Below are 24,034 nucleotides of genomic sequence, written 5' to 3'. Positions count from 1 at the left end.
TCTGAAAGGAATAAAAGATTCAATTAATTATGGTAACCATCAATCTTATACTACTGTAGCAATGTGACACACACACTTGAAGTGAAATTAAAAGGGAATTATATGTTTTATTTCTGAATCATTCCAATAGATGAGTTTGGTGTTAATCGAAAGACCTATTTGATTTTCATTTAATTGACGAGTGCTGGCTTTGGTGCAACGGTAAGGTTGCTCCATTGTGACCAAGTGGTTACAGGTTCGAGTCTATAAAAAGTTTCTTTGAGAAAAGAGGGGTAAAACTGCGTACATTATGACCCCTCTCCAAACCTCGCAATGGCGGAAACCTTGTGCATTGGGTACGGGTTTTTTTTTTTTTTTTTTTTTTTTTTTTTTTTTTTTGTGTAAATTACATGTCACCCTCTGGTTTTTGAAAAAAAACTCAAATCATCCCCTCTACAGTAACGGTATTAGTTATTGGTGTGAAACGACTATTTTACCCTTGTACTAAAACATTAGAATTAAATTTACAATACTACCCTTCCTTCATCTTCAACATTAGTCAAGGATAGTTTATGGATTTAAACATATTTAACTGACTGACATCATCACTTAACAACATAACAGTAGGGACTAATTTGTCATATTGGGATTTAAACCAGAAGGTGATTTGAGTTTCGTTTAAAAACCAAGAGGTGACGTGTAATTTACCCTTTTTTTTTTAATTGTCAGGTGGGGTTAGTCTTTGCTTGATGTAAAGTGAGAAGGGCACAAATGAGTTTTCTATGGCTTGTCCTACCTGTTTATCTTTGGGACGAAGGGCTTAACTTCAATAACTCAAAAGATAATGATCCTCTTCCACCATGTCTCTGTATCTTTTTCTACTTTATCACTGGCAAGTGTTAGAAAGAACCGTTTTTATTGAGAATGGATCATCTGCACGTATGAACAGGTAAACGTACATGTGAGAGCCAACCACCTCTATAGTTTTTGTCATTTACAATGGGAGAAGGGTTTATATGAAAACAAAATTAAAATTTGATTGGCTCTCACATGTACATTCCCAGTTAGTATGTGCACCGAACTCGTTTTTATTTTTATTCTAAAAGAGAATCTTTGATGTTTGCACTAGTACAGCACAATCGCATGTGCGTGTATGAAGACGAGAGTAAATTAGACTTAGATTAACACTTATTGCCTTATCTTCAGAGAAATTTTTAAGTGCTTCCTTCACCTTTTTGCCGTCCTTAATTATTGACTACCTTGGCTGCTCTTTATATATCTCCTTATTAAGTGATTCAAACACTGAAATTGTTGGTCTGCACCAGCTGCTATGAATTCTCTTATTCAATTCCTGGTTCTCCCCTTGCTTTTCTCTGTTTACTACCTCCTACTATGGAAGCCAAGGATTACCAATAGTAGTAATAGCACTAGTAATAGAAGTAGGGTTGCACCCGAAGCAGCCGGAGCATGGCCAATTATCGGTCACCTTCATCTTTTACGTGGTGGTTCCATGCCTCACATTACCTTGGGAGCCATGGCTGATAAGTATGGTCCGGCATTCACCGTTCGACTTGGTGTCCATCGTGCATTGGTGGTGAGTAGTTGTGAGGTGGCAAAAGAGTGTTTCACTACATATGATAGAGCTCTCGCCACCCGACCTAAAGCCATTGCCATAAAGCTTATGTGCTATAACTATGCCATGTTTGGATTTAGCCATTATGGATCATATTGGCGTGAATTGCGTAAGATAGTTATGCAAGAGCTTCTCTCAAATCGCCGTCTAGAGATGTTGAAGCATGTCAGAGTCTCAGAGGTTGAAGCTTCCTTAAAAGAATTATATCAAATGTGGGTGGTAGAAAAAGATACAGACCCACATTCCATGGACGATGAGATCCATGATCCCAACTCCTCAGCACGCCTAGTTGCTTTGGTGAATATGACGAAATGGGTTGGGGACTTGATGCTTAATATTATTCTCCGCAGTGCGGTTGGTAAGAGATATTCTGAGACTGATACTTCATACAATATGGAGGAAAAGCTGAAGTGTCGAGAAGCCATGAGAGAGATTGTTCATTTGATGGGTTCATTTATGATTTCTGATGCAATCCCCTTTCTTGAGGGGTTAGACTTGCAGGGCAAAGAAAGAGCAATGAAGAGGATGGCCAAGAAAATAGACTCTATACTCGAAGGATGGTTGGAGGAGCATCGACAAAAGAAATTATCTTCTTCAAGCAGCGATGACAAGGCCAAGGGAGGTGAACAAGACTTTATGGACGTGATGATATCTATAATGAAAGACTCAAAGGTGGATGATTATGATGAGGATACAGTCATCAAGGCGACTTGTTTGGTGAGTACTATTGTTAACACCCTTTTATATTTTCCCTTCTCATGAGATATGAGATATTGTTAAGCCCCATTTGCTTCTTACAAGTTTTAGAAGCCATAGAGTGGAAGTTGGTCAATCAATTCTACACGTCATGGACAAGCCCTACTTGCAAGGGAGTTAACTAAACTGTTTTTTTCACCTGGAATGAAAACAAAAGTACATATAATTGAAATTGGTATCCTTCTTACAATAAGAGAGATTTTTTTCTTTTTTTGGTAAAGACAGTAAAAAAGATTTCATTAGTTTATTTTGTAAAAAGTAAAATTTTTTTTTATATCATATAATTATAATTATTTTTTATCTTATATGGTTCACTGTCAAATGATGAGAGCCTTAGTTTAGCCATGGACGATGGCTATACAAAGAATATTACCTATCTTTATTTGCCTTTGGGTGCCCTTCCTCTTCCTCAATTCTCTAGTTGATTAATATTACTAAACTTAGAACTCTTCCATCAATTAGGATCCCCTAGAGGAGGGTGGGGAGGACACAGAGACATGGTTTTGCAAGAGATGAGTAGTAGGCAAAGCTTGGACAAATAGTAAGAGAGGAGATCAAAGCCAAAGCAAGGTTAAGCCAAAGCAAGGTTGAACCCTTACTATAATCTTGTTATAGATGGAGAAGGTTCCTTGAAGGCAGCGTTGCCTATATGTGCAAACACGGGGCCAATGAGAATATGCATGAAAGCATCAACAGGTGTAGAATTTTTTCTTTCATAAAGGTGGGGCAGTCATTTCAGACTCCTCTATGTCTAGATGTAGGCACCACGCTGTCTTACTTCTCTCTGCTTAGTATCATGAAAGCATGATAAAGTTTTTGTATGAATTAAAGATTCGAGCTGTTCAAATGGGAGCTCGTCCATGTGAAAAAGCGCTCACACACTAGAGTGGGCCCCATTATGCACATAACATAAAATTGATTTTTAGACATGTTAATTCCTTCAATTCTTTTATCCCCTAATACACATGAAATGAAACTTGCAGAATATGATCCTAGGTGCAAGTGACACTACAACTCTTACACTAATATGGGCTCTTTCACTGCTACTCAACAATCAACAAGCCATGAAGAGAGCACAAGATGAGTTGGATATGCATGTAGGTAGGGAAAGACAAGTAAACGAACCAGATATCAGAAAATTGAAATATCTCCAAGCCATTGTCAAGGAAACATTTCGCTTATATCCGGCAGGTTCATTGTTAGCGCGAGAGGCCATGGAAGAGTGCACAATTGCTGGTTATCATGTACCAGTAGGCACCCGAATATTAACAAATCTATGGAAGCTTCATCGAGATCCAAGTGTATGGTCCAAACCTCATGAGTTTCAGCCAGAGAGGTTTCTCACCAGCCAAGTTGATGTCAAACTTTCTGGTCATCATTTTGAATTCATCCCTTTTGGCTCCGGCCGGCGAATGTGTCCGGGGATTTCTTTTTCTCTTCAGGTTTTGCACTTGACTTTGGCCCATTTGCTCCATGGGTTTGAGTTTGCAACCCCTTCAGGTGCTCCTGTGGATATGATAGAGACCCCAGGGCTAACCAACATCAAGGCTTCCCCACTTGAAGTTCTCCTTAGCCCACGTCTTCCTTCTAAGCTTTATGAATGTTAAGGACGTGTAAGAATTGTGATTTTTTTGAATTGTATTCCACCGCCCACAACCTATTCTAGTACTCTATTTTCTGGTTTGGATTTGTTAGGGTCTTGGGTAGAACTCATTCTTAAAAGCTAGTCGTTAAAAAGAGGGTGCCCAATTACCTATGTTCATGGTAATGCTTGGAGTTTTCCTTATTATCGTATGTGGGATTATATCCTTATTGATCATGTGTATGTCTATACTATCGTGTTTGCTATCATCTAAAATACTAGATGAATGTACATGATCCAAATTAAATATATGTTTGTAGGGTTGAAACATGATGGTTGAATCATATCATTCTCATCAAAATCTTTGAAAGGATTTTGATGGTTTGGTCGATCTTAAATCAAATTATAATATTGTATTTATCATGATTTAAAATGCTAAATGAATTATCATGATTCAAATTATTTAAAAAATTGTGGAAGTATGATTGTTGAATTGTACCTTTCAATTGTTATGATTTAAGAAATGTAGAAGCTTTTGGTAGAAGTGGCATGGATAAATTAGAGCTAATTTAGGAATAGCTCCGATACTTAATAAGTTGAAAAAATGTCATTTGAGGTGGCATGAACGTGTGCACCGGATGCCTTTGAATGAAATCGATAATTAAAAAAGGGTAAGTTTCAAGCCTTTGAATGCACCTTATGTGGTGGCCTCAGCGGCTACTGCCGGCCACGCGAAGCTCATCATAATTCTCTTGGTCTCTAGCGACCCTTCGACAAGGGTCTAAAGGCCGGACAGTAGAAACAAGCACCCTTTCAAAATTCCCGATATGTACGTAGATGTGAGATCTACAAAAACCCATGGCAAAGGATGAGGTCTAGGTGCCATTCCAGCATCATCCGGTCACGCAGGGATCTCCGGTGATGTTTGTAAGTATTGGAGATCTTCCAACTGTGATTTGTAAGCCTGCAACCAAAAACCCATGATCCCTTTTGTGCAAATTGATTCTCGGTTCTCAGATCAGTGTTTGTTTATATTTATTTTTATGAAAAAAGAACGTTGTTTGATCATGCATCCGAACACCCAGACACAAAGGGTGCCAAAATAACCACCCCTGCTTCATGTTGGATGCCTAGACATGCTCTCATTGTCCCCACACTAGTGTAGAAACTACATGACCAAACAACATTCTCTCCTTTATTTTTATCTTGTTTTATTTTAGTAGCCATTAGCTCCGCAATAAGTTCTCCATTTTTTGGGTAAACCTGAGACCGGAAAACTTAATATCGAAGTGATGTGAACTTAAAAGGGGCAAATGAGATTTTTTATTTTTCATTGGATTTTCCATCCTTTTTTTCTTGTGGATTAAGTTTGATTTCTCAAAGTCATGATTTCCATTCAATCGTGAGATGGGGTCACTCTTTGATGTGAAGTGTGAGAAAAAGGCGACAAATGAGGTTTCTTTGGCTTTTCCTGCCTGTTTTCCTTGTGGACAATTCTTAAATTCAATGAGTCAAAAGATAATGATCCACTTTTTTATCTGTACATCTTTTTCTACTTTAGCACTGACAAGTGCTTAGAATAGAACCGTTCAATTGCAGTCACTCCTCTAAATTTGATTGTCATCTGAGCTGGATAAAAGAACAAAAATTGAAGGGAAAGATTATTAAAAGAGGGAATGAATGATTTTGGTACGAGAGAAACTCACGTTTCAAATGGTTTTAGGGATTATCTAGAAGATAGACTTTGAAAGTAGAAGAAATTTTAGCAAATATATATAACCAAGAGATAAAATAATCCTCCCCCCCTCCCCCCTCTTTTTTTTTTTTTTTTTTTTCCTTTGTCCTACTTTTCTTCTCAAATGAAATAGATAAAAAAAGATTAACTTAAATTGATTCATTAACAAGTGTTATTCCGATTATTTTTCTAGTTTAAATGGTCTAAATAGTCAATTGAATGGACCCAAATTTACTAGACAGATAGATCCTGAGATCCCTGCTCACATGTTAAATTTCAGTTCAAAGTGAGTTTTTGAAGTGTCAAAATGAAGTTTTGAAGAATCAAACAATTATAGTATATAATAACGGTTGGAAAATGCTAGCCATGTATGGACATACGTGGGGACACTGTCACATTGTGAGGGTATTTAATTTAAGGGTAAGAGATCGTTCTTTGTTCATGTAGCCTCTGCACCAACATGGGGACCAATGAGAGTACATGTAGGGAGATCAGTTGGAATGAGATTTTTAAGTTCATTGGGGCTGAGCAGTTAAAACACGAGTCCTGTCTCTAGGCATAGGAACCACATGACTAGTTAATGTTCTTTTTTCCTTAATAAACATATGATTAATCTATCTTACTTCTTATTTATTTTTCTCTCTTTTTCACTGCTTAAGTATGTATTTTTAAAGCAGGAGTAAAGCCGCATACATTCTGACCCTCCCCAGACCCCATAGAGACTTGAATCTTGTGTACTAGGTATGCTTTTTATTTTTTAAAAGATTATTTGATGTTTGTACAAGTACAACACAATTGCTTTTAAGTGTTATGCTTAACTTAGGTTGTGTTTGGTATGTATTCTTGGAACGTATTCTAGGTCGATTTTACATTCTTGAATGACAAAAAAAAAAAAAGTTACTTTTATCGTAGCTCAAAATCGACCTAGAATGCATTCAAAAAATGCATACCAAACACACCTTAATATGATTCCCCAATTTCCAGTACCCATATCTCACAGCAAACGAATACAGAATTAGACTTGGATTTGATTGCCTTATCTTCATAGAAATTTCCAACTGCTTGGCGTTTTTGGCCGTCATTATTGACTTAAACTTAGACTTCCTTGGCTGCTCTTTATACATACCTTATCCCATTAAAAGGAACAAGACAAAGAAAGAGCCATACACCATAACACACCATTAATCTAAAGTGATTCAAAAACACTGAGAGAGCCATACACCATAACCAGCTGCTATGAATTCTCTTCTTCAATTCCTGGTTCTTGGTTTCTTCCTCCCTTTGCTTCTCTCTCTTTACTATCTCCTACTATGGAAGCCAAGGAATACCATGAGTACTAACACTAGTAATAGAAGGGTTGCACCCGAAGCTGCCGGAGCATGGCCTATTATAGGTCATCTTCATCTTTTAGGTGGTGGTTCCATCCCTCACATTACCTTGGGAGCCATGGCTGATAAGTATGGCCCAGCATTCACCGTTCGATTAGGTGTCCATCGTGTATTGGTGGTGAGTAGTTGTGAGGTAGCAAAGGAGTGTTTCACCACATTTGATAGTGCTCTTTCCACCAGACCAAAAGCCATTGCCATAAAGCTTATGTGCTATAACTATGCCTTGTTTGGATTCAGCCATTATGGACCATATTGGCGTGAATTGCGTAAGATAGCTATACAAGAGCTTCTCTCAAATCGTCGTCTAGAGATGTTGAAGCATGTCCGATCCTCAGAGATTGAAATCTCCATAAAAGAATTATATCAAAAGTGGATGGCAGATGAGGATAAAGACCCACACCCTATAAATAGTGAAATCAATGTTAGCGCCTTGATGGATATGAAGAAATGGTTTGGGGACTTGATGCTTTATATTATTCTTCGGACTGTAGTTGGGAAGAGATATTCTGGGGTTGATACTTCCTATGATATGGAGGAAAAAGTGAAGTGTCAAGAAGCCATGAGAGAGATCTTTCATTTGATGGGTTTATCTGTGATTTCTGATGCAATCCCCTTTCTTGAGGGGTTAGACTTGCAGGGTTACGAAAGAGCAATGAAGAGGATGGCCAAGAATATAGACTCTATACTTGAAGGATGGCTGGAGGAGCATCGACAAAAGAGATTGTCTTTTGCAAGCAGGGACGACAAGGCCAAGGGAGGTGAACAAGACTTCATGGATGTGATGATATCTATAATGGAAGACTCAAAGCTTGATGATTATGATGAGCATACGGTCATCAAGTCCACTTGTTTGGTGAGTACTATTGTTCACTCCCCCCTCCCCCTTTTTTTTCTTACCAAAACAGAAAGTTAAGTCCCCCCTCCCCCAAAAAAAAAAATAATAATAATAATTTAGTTGCAACTTGGGTTGTAGGAATGCCCCGAATTAGTTAAAAATATAAACAAAGGGCAAGAAGTCATTGTCTGATTGTGTGGCACCTGTATCGGTGTGGGGTCAATGGGAGTGTGTGTGGGGGCATGAATATGGATTAGATTTTTTATTTTACGAGGGGTGGAATAGTAATTTCACACGCTCCTGTGTTTGGATGCAAGATCCATACACGCAACCAGATAACGTTCTTTTTCCCTAAATAAATTAAAAATATGAATCTCTAGAATGGAAAAAAAAATCAGTCATGTACATACCATGTATATGGGGCTGAACTTTTGTGGATAAGTAAACCACAAGGTTTTCTGGCCACATTCAAGTTTCAGAACAAATTATGTTGACCAAGTGGAATACTGAAGTATTCAAGATCTATGACTACCAATAGGATGCATGCCAATAGATGGGAATATGATTGAACCTGAGTCAAAGTGAAGTAACCAATCAAGATGATTTCCCAGCTTGATATATCACATGGCACAACTTAGTATGTAATTCAGGAAATTTTTTGCCTAAAAGGAAGTATAGAATAAAAATTTTTCGTTAGTTGTCACTAATTGTGTCATATGGAAGAGTGATGGAGCTAATCCAATCAATGTATATTTTGTTGAATGCACTGATAACCATACTTTCAGGGAGAATAACAGCTTGGTTGACTCCCTCGCCTGGAACGCATTGTCTCTTGCATGTGAGACGGTGTGACCTGTTTCTATTCCTTGGAACCAGAATCTATGTAATTTGGACTCCTTGGCTGTTTCATGCACCTATCAATGAATTTGCTCTTTACCAAAAAAACATAAAAATAAAAATTCAGACTCAAATTTAGTAATATATCCTCCAATGTATCGACATATTCTCTTTGCATTTTTACCCATTCATTCTTTTCAATAAGTTTCATTTTTCCGTTGAGATTTCAAATGTTATTTTGCCACTTGACCAACTCTCATTAGATTGAAAACTTGACATGTACGTGATCGTGGTTTCTCAAGGTATAAGACTCACAACACTTAGCCCCATCTGACCTGTCATATGACAAATACTTGTGCAATCCATTGTTCCAATAATGGATAGGCTCATCTAGTCATGTATAGAAGCATGTCATTTATCGATTAAGTTAACCAAAACGAAGAGCTTGTTAGTTGGTTGGTGCCTTGCCGGCCACTAGAGTGCAAGCTCCCAAGAGATCAGGAGTTCGACATTCAAAGGCTTTATCTGTCTTACAACTCTGTTTTTAAAAAGAATTACACTCTCTAATGCATCATTGAAATGTTTGGTTTCTTCTTGTCCTGAACTACAAAGGTTGACATTGAAAGATATTGATGGTCCTACTGAAATTGAACTTAGCAATCCAAAACTCAAGTACTTGCGTATCTCTGGAAAAATCATTCTTGTATCCCTCAAAGATTTAAAACTTTTAGTTTATGCAAATTTTAATGCAACAACTGAGGCTCATCTTGACCAACGGAAAACTTCCAATTTTAGCAATATTCTTGGCTCTCTACTTGGTATTCAAGAGCTTCACTTTGGAGGCTTTTATATACAGGTAATAATATAGAACATTGTGATCGATTTTCATATTTACTCAGCAATTTCACTAAATCTTTTTTGTGTTTACAGTCATTAGATGGTAGTGATGATATGGAAAGCAGACTTCCTTCTATTTATGATCAATTGAAGAAAATCTCTCTCACATTAGACGCGGAGGATTTGGATGATATTTTAATAGCTTTATGTTTACTTAAATAAGTCCCCCAATTTGCAAGAACTTAAAAACTCGGTAACTTACTTGTAGCACTATCCTTTTTCCTTTTCGCCTTCTTCCAATTGTTCTTTTGAGCTCTCATTAACTTATTCAATCCTCCACAGCCCATGCATGATTGGGAATCTGCGAGTTTTCCATCCGCGCTTCTCTTAAAAGGAAAGAATCGATTGAAGAGCACATACAACAAACTCCGTGTTGTAGATATTTCAGATGCCCTTGGCACGGAAATTGAATTGTTTCTCCTTGAATTTATCCTGGCCAATTCTCCAGTGCTTGAGACAATGCAAATCAGTACTGCAACAAAGGACCCTAACAAATTATTTACTTTGTCACAAGAGTTGCTACAATTCAAAAGAGCTTCACCACAAGCCAAAGTTTTGTCCTTGAAAGGTGTCTGAAATTACATCCGTATGTTGAAGAACATGCATGTTGCCAAAAGAAACTAGCTACCAAGGCTTGATTTTCATTTTTTTTTTTGGAATCCTAAAGATTTGGCAGATCTCTCTCTCTCTCTCCCTTTTCTATTCATTTTATGTTTAGTAGAAAATTTCGGCTGTTTTCCAAAACTTTTCACTTAATTAATTCTCTTTTTAACCATTCATTTTTGGAGTATGACACCATTCCATCTCAAAGAAAGAGTAGCTTGTGACCATCGATCTTGAATACTTCAAGGGAATTTCTGGTTATAAAATATACTCAGCAACGTCCTAGAAGAAACCAGGTTTGATATTAATATTAAATAAATTCCTTAATCACTTAGATTTAGTAACATCTTTGCATATTTTCTTTCTTCCTTTCATCTATTAATCTTGAGTAGAAAAAATGTGTTCAAGATATTTGAGCCGACCAATTTAGGTATAACAGGCAATTGGATTGGCTTCAATTTTGAATCCCATTCTCAGTTATGGTTTGGGCCTGGAATTTAAGTCCCCATGGCCCACCCTGCCAACATTACGCCAACCATGTAAAAACAAAATTGATAATATTTTTTTGGGCCGCTATTCTATGTGCCGTAGTACAGACTGCGCCTAGGCACATGGGGGTGGGTGCAATGATCACCCTGTCCCCCTACACAGGTTGCCCATGTGCCTGGGCGTAGGCTGCACTGCGGCACAGAGAACATTTTCCCTATTTTTTTTTGGATCTAAATCATGTAAATAATCAATACTCGCCAAGTTAACAGAGTATCCAATTACAAGATACAAACCCAAAAGGAGGGACAGCGTTCCTGTCCGAGCCTATAACCCAAGGTTCTTTCTATATGGAAATAACACACATTAGCAGTACCTATACCAACCTTCCAGCATATGATGCACAGCAAAGAGGGAAGGACATGAGCTATACTATTTCCAAACCCAAGAGTCTTTCTTGGGTACTAAATTGGTGATTCAAAATACTAGTTGTGGCAAGGGTAATTTACACAGACCTCCCCTGTATTTTGTCCAATACTCGCCACAACCCCTCTAGGTTTAAATTTCACTTCCGTCTCTCTTTGAAGTAAGGTGTTAACTTAAATCCAAAAAAATGAAAAGACAATTTTAATCTCAACTCATTTGTATCTTTTTGTTTGAAACTCATTCTTGAAGACGGTAAAGACCTGCAAGTTGCAACAAACACCATCTTTTCCTCTACTGGAGACCTAAGCAGCTAAGATGCAACTTTGATAAGTCGGTAAAGTTCGTCTACGAGAACTTGTCGGAATCGGTTATCGATTTCAGTACCTTGATGGCTGGAAAAATCAGAACAATGCTCTGTTCTGGCCGCAAAGTATCCGCGCAGTGGATCAACAATGGCCGCATGTTCTAGGTCGCTGGTCAAGAGTTGAAATTGTTGCGCAGTGGGTTCTTGATACAAGAGTAAAATTAAAATCGAAAGAGAATTCCTACAGCTCACTACTCGTAAGAACAAATGCCATCACCCACTTCACATCAAATTGAAGACCAAGATGCACGCAGGCAGATGCAATTCATGATTAATAGTAAGTTTATCCTTGTCTAAGGGTAGTTTAGGTATTTAAATAAAATTAATTTGATGACATCATCATTTAACTGCAGACAACTAAGAGAGTGGATTATCTTGTAACAAACCCCTTTTAAGTAGGGGAGATCCAAATGATTTTTACACCTATAGGGGATATCGTGAGCATGAGCAAAGTACAGGGGAGGTCCGTGTAAATTGTCCTTGTGGGAAAACAGTTAGCTTTAAGAACCCAACCCGAAAGAGAATTTTGACTCATTATCAAACACCATCCCAGATAAAAAAGTAAGGATAGATTATGGGAGAACACGATCAAAATCCTAAACCTCCCCCCCCCTTCCCCTTCCCCTTCCCCTTCCTCCCCAATGGTTTTGATCTACAAAGACTAGTGCACAAGATTAAGGAAAGTTTCTTATTATCTGAAAACTCCCCTCTCTAGAATCGTATACTAAGAGAATCCAAGCTAGAGCAAACAGTCTTAGGAAAAAGGAAACAAGACATCAAAAGAATAGGCAATGACTTAAGAACTACTTTAATTTAAACGATCAACTAAACTTAATAAAGGGGATTTCTATACTGCCAACTTTTTTTTGCGCATTTTCTACAATATTCCTAAGAGAAGCAGTTTTGGTCTGGTAAAAGAGTACCAAGGTAGGAAGAAGAGGAAGTCATCTCCTACCCTTAGTAAGTTTGGGAAAGACAACAAACTGGATATAGATATCGTATGACAATTAAACAGGTAATATGGCAACAAACACCTATAAAAAATCCGGCATAATAAAATGCATACGGCTATAATTCAGTACATGTTTAATACGGCCACATTGTAAGCAAAAATAAGGGTATATATTCAATATGTATTAGACATGTGTCACCTAATAAACAAAACAATAGCATGTAGACAATGGTTTAATAAAAAAGAAACCTCACAATTGAAATAAACACAATATTGTTACACAAAAAAAAAAAAAAAAAAAAAAAAAAAAGAGACAATATAATATTCCCTATTCTCATTCAACGTTGAACTTCTGGTATGCACAATATAGAGTTGCAAACATAATATCCTCCAGCCTCCTCAGATTTGAGCCTTAGATATAGACTCACCGGCCGCTGGTGAACTCTAACAAGAATGGAGATGAAGAAAAAGAAGAAGGGGGGTAGCCGCTAAAGATTTTGTGTTTTGTGAGTTGTGATTGGGAAGGGACCCAAGGGTGAGGGATTTTTGGTTTTGTTTTGGTTTATTTTTTAAAATGTAACAAACCTAAGTAAAATATATAATACATTTATGTGTATAATACAACACGTTAGACAATTGGCACTCCCAGGAGTTCTTTTCAATAAGTATGAAAGGTCCATTCGTATTTATATAGGATATAAAATGTGCCAAGATATCTTCCATTCTCATTGACGGTAAATGGAACCTTGGTCAAGTATTTCCTCTTGGTATGCTTGGGGCACATTTAGCCTGTGAGGGGATTAGTAGAAGACGTAGAGGTTCTCAAGATCTGGTATAGGGAATGCTTTCCACTCTGGGAGGTTTTCCTTGAACTCAGCCTAGAATCTAGTGAGAACCTCAACGGATATGGTGCCCTGGTTTAATGTAGTGTGGTTCAAGAATCATATTTCTAAGCATAGTTTAATTGTGGGGAGAATGTTGACTAAAAGTCTTTCAACTCTGGCTTCCTTCAAAGGAGACAATTTTCCTCTCCACCTTCTTGTTTTTTTATGTTGGAATGAAGTCAAAGATAAACAACACTTAATTTTTTTCCGATATCCATTCTCTTCTAATCTATGGGGAGAGATAATGTGTAAATATTGTACTGACAATCGAAGGATTAGGAACCTTGAGTTAAAGTGGAGGTGAATAAAGAATATTTTCAAAGAAGAAAATCCATTTTTGATTCAATTGGAAAAATTATGTTTGGAGCTTCCATCTATCGCATATGGATGGAAGAGGAATCTTAGAAATTGGGTTAGGCAGGTCTAAAACTATTTATCAATTTGGGATTTCATCTCATTTGATGATAAGGGTAAAGTACAAGCCTTCCAACACTCTTGTATTGATACTCTCCACAATAAATTCTTGGTCGCTTGTTGGGGTTTACCTATTCAACTCGTCCAAGGGAGTTGTGCTCCTGATTGTAAAGTTATTTTCTTTTAGGGCTCATGGTTTCTACGTCACAGCACAGGCTGCGCCCAGACACATGGGCCTGCCACTCAAGAGACAAGGTGGTGGTCATTGCACTCAACCCCATGCATCTCGCCGTAGCCTATGTCCCGCATAGAGAACATTCTTCCTTTTTTTTCTTTTACACTTTACTTTATTTGGGTTCTTTTGTACGGGGCCTTCTTTCAAAAAAAAACAAAAAAAAAAAATCAGAAGACAATCCCTATGTTAAAGTGATGTTTCCAAAGAGCAAGTGAACTTTTTGTCTTTTTTTTCTTTTAATAAAAACAAAATTAACTTTTTCTTTTCTTCGTGAACACGTCTTTCTTGGTGAACACGTAAAAGACTTAGTGTAAGAGTTGAAAGGGGAAGCCGAGAGCACAAGAGAGCTGCAATAAAGTCTATATATCGTTAATCATAAATTCGGTTTTCTCTGTCAGTGGTTGGGTTATGTGGACAAAGAGTAAAGCTTACAGTGTAAGACGATTATCAGTAACTGGTAGGATCACTTCACACTTCTACTATACTTCTTCTTCTCTTAAATCTACTAAATAAATTAAAACAATCTTTCTTCTTTGTTATATTGCAGGGATAGTGCAGCCATTCCATCCAGTGTTCAATTCTTTCTGTCTCCGGCACTCTTTACGGTTCTTTCCGTTCCTATTCTCGTTTTTTTTTTGTTGATTCTCCATTTTTCCTCTTTTTTAAGAGGTCCCAGGTTGTTTAAGGGAGTTGAAGAGGTTGTTAATATCTATTGTGAATCCATGGAGAGTGGCAATTGGTCAGACAAACAGGGTTGAGGAACCCCGACAACTGTGTGGTTTTGTGTTTGTGTGTGTGTGTGTGTGAGAGAGAGAGAGAGAGGTGTTTCTAAATTCAGATTTAGGATTTCTCAATGCTAATAATTTGCATTTCCATCATAACTTGCAGTTTAGTTGCTAGGAGAATTCTGGTTTCAATTACAAAGTATTTATCAAACTACTAACCATTGCAGGATGGAAATGGCTGTGTGTTCAACTCAAGACATTTTGAGTAATTTTCCAGACAGTATATTAGAGAACATCTGGTCACGTTTGTCAATTAGAGATGTGGTGAGGAGTAGTGTTCTATCAACTAATTGGAGATACAAATGGATTTCAGTTCCACATCTCATATTCAATGATGAATGTATACCAGCTGGTTCAGATGGTTCAGTTGCTCATGATAAACTTGTGAAAATTATCAATCATGTTCTCGTAATTCATAGAGGACCAATTTTGACATTTAAGATCACTAGTTCCCATTTGAAAACCTGTTCAGAGATAGACAGCTGGATTTTTTCCCTCTCATTAGATTCTTTGAAAAAATTTAAACTTCAGGTTTCTAAATCCTGCCGTCATAGTGTTCTTCCATCTCTATTCTCCTTTCAACAACTATTTCATCTAATACTGGTTCGTTGCATAATCGTACCTCCTTTGACCTTCAAAGGCTTTGGCTGTCTCACAATTCTGTTTTTTCAAGAAGTTACACTCTCTGATGCAACATTGAAATGTTTGATTTCTTCTTGCCCTGAACTACAAAGGTTGACATTGATTGATATTGATGGTCCTACTCATATTCAACTTAGCAATCCAAAACTCAAGTACTTGCGCATCAGTGGAAAATTCATTCGTATATGCCTCAAAGATTTAAAACTTTTAGTTCATGCATGTTTTCATGCAACAACTGAGGCTCATCCTGACCAACGCAAAACCTGCAATTTTACCAACATTTTTGGCTCTCAACTTGGTATTCAAAAGCTTTACTTGGGAGGCTATTTTCTACAGGTAATACAACATTGTGATTTTCATATTTACTCTGCAATTGCACAAAATCTTTAATTTTTACCTCTGCTTGCATTCTCTATTACAGTCCTTAGCTGCTAGTGATTTTCCAAGGAGGCTTCCTCATACTTTTGATCATTTGAAGATCATCTCCTTCCCATTAAATGTGGAGGATATGAAAGAGATTGTCGTTGCCATATGTTTACTTAATAGCTCCCTTAATTTGCAAGTGCTTGAAATTCTGGTAACTTACTTGTAATACCATCCTTTTTCCTTTCTACCTTCCTATGGGTCTTTGTTCTCATTAACTTATTCAATCCTCCAGTTTTGGCATAATAAGGAATTTGCGATTTTTCCTGTCATGGATCTGCAAGAAGCAAAGGATCAGTTGGACTCTACATTTAACAAACTCCGGGTCGTAGATTTTACTTCTGTCCAGGGCATGGAAATTGAATTGCTACTCATTAAATTTATCCTTGCCAATTCTCCGGTGCTTGAGACAATGAATATCAGTTATGCAATGAAGGACACTGACAAAGTCAATACGTTGGCGAAAGAGTTGCTTCGATTCAAAAGAGCTTCACCACTAGCGGAAATTGTGTACTTGGGCCCTGAAACTTGAGTTTCTTTCAACCCCCCCCCCCCCCCCCTATAAGTATCTTAATATTTGGTGTCTGAGCTGGTCATCCATATAGCTGACCCCATTTAGGCAAGATTTTCCTGAGTTTCTGCTAATGTTGTTATGTTCTTTTCTTTAGTGGTTAGGTTGTTGATTTGATTTGTAATGCCTAGCAAATGCTTGTAAGTGGGTGATATTTGTAATCTCTTAATTTCATACATTGTATGGGCTATAGTTGGGTGTCTAGTAGGAGTTTGATTGGACGTGGTAGCGTTTCTTGTATGATTAAGGATTAAAGCAAGAGAGAGTTTTGGAATGCAGGAACAATTAAAATTGAGGAGTGTATCGAGCAAATACGAAACTCTAAAGGGTATTGCTCCGTGGATGTAGGTTAATTTTCTAACCACGTATCTTTGATGTTGTGAGTGTTTTATATTGGATATAGAAACGTGTGTACGTTTTGTAGGATGGGTGTACATATTCTGGTAGACCTGACCACTTTGTCGTAGCATGCACACGATTGTACGTTTGACATTGTGCCTGAGATAAGGGTGTTGGTCGGGCAGCTTGGTTCGGCTTCTATTCGATTTTTTTTTGTTTCAGTGTGAGCTTCAGGGAAACCAAAACTGAACCAATAAGGACTTTTCGGTTTCGATTCGGTTTGGAGTCTGATTTAGTTCGGTATGTGCTATCTGTTTCAATTTCGTTCGGTTCGATTTGAAAATCGGGTATAGATTGATTTTGGTTTGGGGGTCGGTTTCAGTGTTCGATTCGATTTGAGTTCGGTCCTATTAGTATCTCGTCGGTTTAGCCCAAACCGAGCTGAAACCTAATGGTGCTCTAACCCACAAATCGAAGTTGAGCCGATAAGACCTAGGTTCAGTTTGGATCGGGCTCAATCGCCAAACCTCAAAACAAGTTGAAACGTGGCATGTCTTGGGGGGGTTTTGGGGGTCTATCTATCTATCAAATTTAAGTTCCATCTAATTTGCCATATGGCACAATATATGTCATATCATATCGTACTATCATATTATCTTACTAGTATATTATGGTAAAAGTTTTTATGGTCCTAAGGGCATCCATGGTCAGGAATAATCTAATCCATGAAATTGGTATCAATAGATCTTGTTCGTTAATTGAATTCCAAAACATCATACGGGATATGTTTATACTTCAATTTGTTTTGAGTGAAATACAATCCAAATTTTTACCAAAAAAGAAATACGATCCAAATACATTTCCTTCGTCTCTCTCTCTCCTATTGCACCAAAAAAGAAAAAATTCTCTCTCTCATGTCCGACGCTGGGGTTGCTCTCCAGCGTGGGGCTCTTCTATAGCGTGACACGGTGTGTAGCACATCAATTGACGGCCCACTATACACCCGTGGGATGTTGGGCTGCGTGCTCAAGCATTGCAGCCCGTTGGATGTGCGCTACAGAGCAACCAAGTCCCTGCTCCAGTCCCAGATTTCGAACCCCAATCACTCTTATTCTCCTCTCCGTGTTCTTTCACCTGTAGCAGAGAACAATCTAGGCTTCTTGCAGCAAAGATAGGTGTTTAATTGGATGAATAAGAAGTTTGTTCTGAGATGTAAAAGGTGAATCTTGGTTTGTGCAAGTGGGTTATTTAGGGTTTCTTTAACTGTTGTAGGTGGTTTCTGGTGACAGCGAAACTAGAGGGAAAACGATCGTATTTTTGTTGAACAGGATGGCGGAGTATTGCAGACCGAGATGAACCACAGTGCCGTTATCTCAGTTGTCTAACCTCCGATCTTTGCTGCCTCACGCTGTCATTAGCAAGTTGCAGAACCTGAGGATGAATCGGTATCCTGCCTCTGTGCTCTCTGTTTCTCTCCTTTCCTCTGCTCTTGTTATCTCTTTTCCTTTCTAAATACGGTGAAGTCGGAGCATCTCTACATTCATTCATAGAGACAAGTTTACGTATTGTGGATTAATTAAATCTCTAAATGCCTATAATCCATTAATTTGTCGTTCTGAATTTTTAAAATTTTTGCACTTGATAATAACCAAATGTATTTGTATGTGTTTGTGTTTTATGTTTTGTGCATTTCCAACTAAATCTTGACCTTTTATTGTCCAACTCCCATATTGAACTATAGCTGAATATAATATATCCCATAGATTCAGCTAAGCTGTATTGGTGGTCGGCTGTGATCAAACCTTCTATTGTCCAACTTCTTCGTGTCTTTCTCTCACCTGTAGAAGAAAGCAATCTCTACTTCTTACAACTTCTTACAACTTCTGTTCACAACATGAATTCTTTTTACAAAATCCTCCAAGTACAATTGAATACTGTCGAAGGACCCATAACTCCTCATCTCACTTAGTGTTCATCCCCCGTCTGAGTTGTTTGATATTCAAACTGAAATTACCAAATGTTAGTTGTGATGGTTGTTTCTGGGTAGGGCACTTGGGGATTCCCCAATAAATGGTGGTTTTGAATGGATTTCTGGTTGCTTTTGGTTTCAACTTTCAATATGCTGAATGGATTTCGGTATTGCACATTATATGCCTTGTATAGAGAGAGAAGAGCATATATTGTTGTGCTGTTGATTCGTTGCTTAAGGTTGCCACTGTATGCTATTTCACGAGCGCTCATCAAAGACTAGCCTGCTTAACTAACAGTCTTTGGTTTGCATTGGCAAATTTGGTTTGGTTACATTTTATTGCACTTATTTGAAAGGGACGGGTTAATTTTTATAAGTAGGGACTTCTTTAAGAGCAAGTCCATTTACTTGAGAACCTAATCCATGAGTTAAATTATTGACTTATCGTCATCATAGAGAGGTAAGCCTGATCTCGACATATATAGATTACAAGATATAAGTTAGAATTTTTTGGGCTGGGTGAGTGTATTATGATGAGGAAACCCGGACAATTCTATCTGTTGCATCTCTCTCTTATAGATCCACGAGTCTCAGCTTGAACTGGAGCTTGCTATTGTGTTCCTCTTGTGATAGCCTTGAGATGATGCTGGTATAGCCTTGTACCAACGATACAGGATCAATTGTAAAACTCCTTTTAATCCATTTCACCCCATCTGGTTCAAATTTTTTGTTAAAAAAATCCTAAAGTCATTAGGCGTTTTAATGGCTTTTCAAGACTGTTAAGAGGAAGAGGTGACCCTATTATGTTGAGGGCAGCTTGATCTTATGTCGCTTCAGAAGTCTTTAGGGGATATTTCTATAGACCTTTCTTTGAGGCATTGGGATGTCATGGCTTCTTCCTTGACGCTTTGGTACTTCAGTTGGGTTCAGCATTAGTGAATGCATCCTCCACCAGATATGGTAAGTTAAACTTTGACGGGAATTTATCTTGTAAACCAAGCCCTTTGGTATTGGAGAAGTGTTCATGGATGGTGGCCTAAAAATGGACACACCTATCAAGAGAGCCCAGGAAGAAAGCAGTCAGTTGGGAATTTAGGATTGTAAGTAGCAAATTGTGTTGCTCTGTTCCAGTGGTTAATGATGTCGGAGATCACTTTCAGAATTCAAGTACTTGTGGATTGACTTCTCTCATACAATTGTGGCTACTTATTCAATATACCTTAATCTAGACCGGTGAAAATCCTATTGATAGACTGAGGAGGTAATGAGACCATACATAATGTCCTCCTTTATTCACTTGAATCTTTTCTTTTCTATTTAAATTAAATTTCATCTAAATGTTAAAACAGGGAACTTTCATCAATTTGGTAGCTTATTGTCATTTTTTATTTGAGGCTTCGACTGCTAAACCAAAGCTTGATCCCCATTTGGTACTTGAGGCCTTAGGCTCCCACCTAAGTCTGTCAATTTATGTATTTTTGTTGGTGTAATAAAAAAAGAGAAAGTGGATGATCTTGAATCAGGTCCCAGTTTCTGAAATTTGCTTTTAGTCAATGACTGAGTTGTGTGGCAGACTGGTGTTTCCAGACTTTGGTTTGGGGCTTGGGTTGTGAAACCACAACTTGACCCTAATTTTGTTGTTGAGGCCTTAGGCAATCAGACTTGTAATAAAATGTTTGGCTGTTTTAGTGGTTGTATTAAGGATATTTAATGGGAAAGCATGATATCATGTCCCAGTCCCTGAATTTACTTAGTAAATTACTTGTTGTAGCCCAAACAAAATTAAACTCGAGTTGGCAACGGTTGCAGCAAGACATGTTATATTGACGTCCACATTATCTGCAGGATTGGTGTTACAGTTCGGCAATAGACAACCTTCAAAATTTAGGTCATGTTCTTCCATTTCTTTTGATATCTGTCTGTTTTTTTTTCTACATTCACATTATCTGTAGGATTGGTGCATGACCTATTTATCTAAAGCTTCAGATGATTTTCTTTATTGGTTAGGGTTTCAGATCATTTATAAAATATCTGCTTTAACTGTTTCATTCTATGGTATATATGTATGATGTGACTTTTACTTCAAACATGAAATATCTTAATGACAATTAAACAAGAGGAGCTTGCTTGCTCTATGATTGTCGCATTTTTTTTTTGTTGCTAGTTATAAATTTAGGTTGAGCGCCCATTCTATATTGGAAGAACATTGAGTTCATTCATTTCTATTTGGACTTATTCAATCTTTCGGAGTTCTTTTTTTTTATTCAATTATAATTGGCCTCATTTATGTTCTTATATGTGAGTCTTTAGCTCAAATAGGTAGAGCACTTGGGGATTTCCCAAGAAATGGTGGTTCAAATCCATCAAGGTTCATTGAATTTTCTTATGTCATATACGTAACACCGTAGAATTCTAATGGTATTAGTGCAAATGACAATTGTCATATATGTAACACCGTAGAATTGAAAATATGGACAAAAATGTTGAAAAGGCATTGGTGTTTATTTATTTTTATTAGGATTCACTTGGGTCTGATATTTGGATCAATTCTCCTAGTCGACACGTCGGCGAATGGGAATAGTGACAGGAGAGCACTTGGTGATTTCACGTGGTGGTTCGAACCTATCAAGACTCATTGAATTTTGTAATGCTAATTCGATCTATTTTGGTCGGAGCATTTGGATATTTCCTCTTGTCGACTCGTTGACACATGTAACAACTGGTTAAAAAAAAGAAAAATTCCATTGTTGCTTATTAAATAAAACCTTTTATTCACCTAGGATAATAGACAAGACTCTTGTCGACTCGTTGACACATGTAACAACTGGTTAAAAAAAAGAAAAATTCCATTGTTGCTTATTAAATAAAACCTTTTATTCACCTAGGATAATAGACAAGACATCATAAGATCCACTCTAGTTGCCATTTTGTTAGGTTCCGCTCATCAACATGTCAACGCATGTGCCATGTAGGAAAAAGAAAGATGGGTTAAATTGGTTTCCAGAAAATCCATTGATGTTTATTTTTTTTTAGGGAAATTTACGAAACACCTCTTGAATGTGGGTTGAAACTCGGATCACCCCTTGGAATAGAGTCCAATACTCAGATTCAACCCTATCGTTAGTGGTCCACCGTTAAACGATGAAGTCAGCCATTTAAATAATTTTTAAAACCCTAAACTACCCTTGTACAATGTAAAATTATAATATTACCCTTGCAGAGAAAACCTCCCCCCCCCCAAAGTCTAATGTTTTCTTCTTCGTTCTTCACTCTCTTCCCTAATGACCTGCAACTCCAAAAGTGAACTTTGTCGGACTGAAGAAAGACAAGGAGTTTAAAAAATGGGTTGCCGAGACTGCCTTGACTCACACCCTTATTGAAGCACCCTTATTCAAGCACCCTTCGTTCTTCACTCTCTTCTTAATTTGCCGTATTGCTCTCTGTAATTTCACATTTGAAATTTATTTGAAACGGTATACTGGATCAAATCCGGCGTACGCCGTTTCATTCTTTGTAAATTGACATCTGAAGATGTTTTTAAAATGGTATACTGGATCAAATCCAGCATACATCGTTTCCATCTCTGTAAATTCACATGTGAATATTTGTTTGAAACGGTATACTGTTTCCAATCCGGCGTATGCCGTTTCCCTTTATGTTCATTTATTTCTGAAGACATTGGCAGAAACGGTATACTAGTTCAAGTTGCAGGTAGAATGGAGAGTTGTCGGCCGCCATTAAACCGCAATTACTTTCCAGATTAAAATTTATTTATTTTCTAGATTAATAATCACAAATTTTGAAAAGACGAACTCGAATTCGATTTAGGGCTAGAGAGAGTCGTTGGCAGAGTGGTCGACGACCACCTCTGTGTTTTCTAAAGAGAGATTTCGGGGGAGGGATTTCAGAAGATTGAGAAAAATCCGGGAAGGAGAGTGAGAAAAATCAGAGAGGGTGAGAAATCTTATACTTCTGCAGGTATCAAAATTGCAACATTTTTATTCCTTTTTGTTTTCCTCCTTTTTTTCACGACTTTTGTTTTATGTGATGAAGACTATGTAGATAATTCTCACGGCACTTTGCTTCGCCTGCTCGCTTCTCTCTTTTGCAATTTCCCTAATCGTAGTCGCAGGGAAAAATGCTGTCAAGAGAAAAGAAACGGGCTAGGTCGAAGGGTAAAACAGCTCCGGTGATGCCCACGGTTGATGAAACTATTGAAGATTCATTGAATCGTCCAATCGATTTGGAGCTGTCGGAAGACGAGAAGTCTGTAGAGTATCAAATGCTGGAGGAAGAATCGAGCTCTCCGGTGGCTGCTCGCTCTGTAAAGAAAGCAAAGAAAGCAGCTTCAAATGTTGAGAGCCGCTTATACGGAAAACCAGTTATTTGGACCTGCAATCACCCCCTGGCCACCCCACCATGAACAGAGACGGAGATGGCGCTGAGCAACGGGGTAGGGGTATCACCGTCGGGCATCGGTTAGGGTTGGAAGAAACACAAGATGAGAAGAATAGAAAAGAGTAGTATTGTAAATTTAATTCTAATGATTTATTACACGGGTAAATTAGTCCTTTTACATCAATAACTAACAACAAACTAACACCATTACTGTAGAGGGGGTGATCTGAGTATTTTCAAATTTCAGGGGGTGATCCGAGTTTCGACCCATTTTCAAGGGGTGTTTCATAAATTTTCCTTTTTAAGTTAACCAGGATGATAGAGGAGGCATCGTATGATTCATTTGGATTGGCATTTCGATTGTTCCCCTATTCAACATGTCAATACTTTGTGACTAGTGGTACCATGGAAAATATCCAACAAACTAGGTCAAATTGTTTGCACACAAAAATCCATCGATGTTTGATTTTTTTAAAAGTTAACCACGATTACAGAAGATGCATCGTATGATCCACTCGAGTCGGGTCATTTGGCCAATAAACCTTTTGACACGTCAGCTTATGTGACCCAGAGAAAAAAAAACGACGAAGTCACTGTTTTCACAAAAATATCCATCAATGATTAGTATTTATTTTATTTTAATGAGATCATAGGGCTTTTTAGTAACATGCTTGGCTCTCTACTTGGTGTTCAAGAGCTTCACTTGGAAAGGTATTATCTATGGGTAATATAACCTTGTGATTGTCATATTTACTCAGCAATTGCACAAAATCTTTATGTTTACTTCTGCTTGCATTCTATTACAGTCCTTAGCTTTTAGTGATGTGGCACCGAGGCTTTCTTCTACTTATGATCATTTGAAGTGCATCCACTTCCACTTAAACGCAGAGGATATGAAAGA

General features: G+C 37.7%; 3 protein-coding genes across 4 annotated transcripts in view; all 3 read left to right on the top strand.

The window, feature by feature from the left end:
• Positions 1-1,309: 1,309 nt before the first annotated feature.
• Positions 1,310-3,995, top strand: LOC122645182 (cytochrome P450 CYP82D47-like). The gene is made up of 2 exons (XM_043838514.1): positions 1,310-2,329; positions 3,352-3,995. Exons 1-2 carry the CDS (start codon positions 1,310-1,312, stop codon positions 3,973-3,975), a joined length of 1,644 nt encoding a protein of 547 aa, XP_043694449.1. The 3' UTR covers positions 3,976-3,995.
• A 3,019-nt stretch (positions 3,996-7,014) lies between these two features.
• LOC122645181 (demethylepipodophyllotoxin synthase-like) lies at positions 7,015-10,218 on the top strand. Its single transcript, XM_043838513.1, has 4 exons — positions 7,015-7,926; positions 8,632-8,746; positions 9,372-9,601; positions 9,925-10,218. The coding sequence occupies exons 1-4, from the start codon at positions 7,015-7,017 to the stop codon at positions 10,216-10,218; spliced, it is 1,551 nt and encodes a 516-aa protein (XP_043694448.1).
• Positions 10,219-14,915: 4,697 nt separating this feature from the next.
• LOC122646276 (F-box/FBD/LRR-repeat protein At1g13570-like) overlaps positions 14,916-24,034 on the top strand; it is a 67,792-nt gene continuing 58,673 nt past the window's right edge. For both annotated transcript variants that reach the window (XM_043839802.1, XM_043839803.1), the window contains exons 1-2: positions 14,916-15,769; positions 23,940-23,995. In XM_043839802.1, the coding sequence (XP_043695737.1) occupies positions 14,960-15,769; positions 23,940-23,995 (866 nt within the window). In that variant the 5' untranslated portion in view covers positions 14,916-14,959. The remainder of the gene's footprint in view (positions 15,770-23,939; positions 23,996-24,034) is intronic.

This window comes from Telopea speciosissima, chromosome 11, assembly GCF_018873765.1.
Source record: "Telopea speciosissima isolate NSW1024214 ecotype Mountain lineage chromosome 11, Tspe_v1, whole genome shotgun sequence".
NCBI classification, from domain to species: domain Eukaryota; kingdom Viridiplantae; phylum Streptophyta; class Magnoliopsida; order Proteales; family Proteaceae; genus Telopea; species Telopea speciosissima.
Note: the sequence above shows the minus strand (reverse complement) of the source record. Positions and strands in the feature narration are given on the sequence as shown.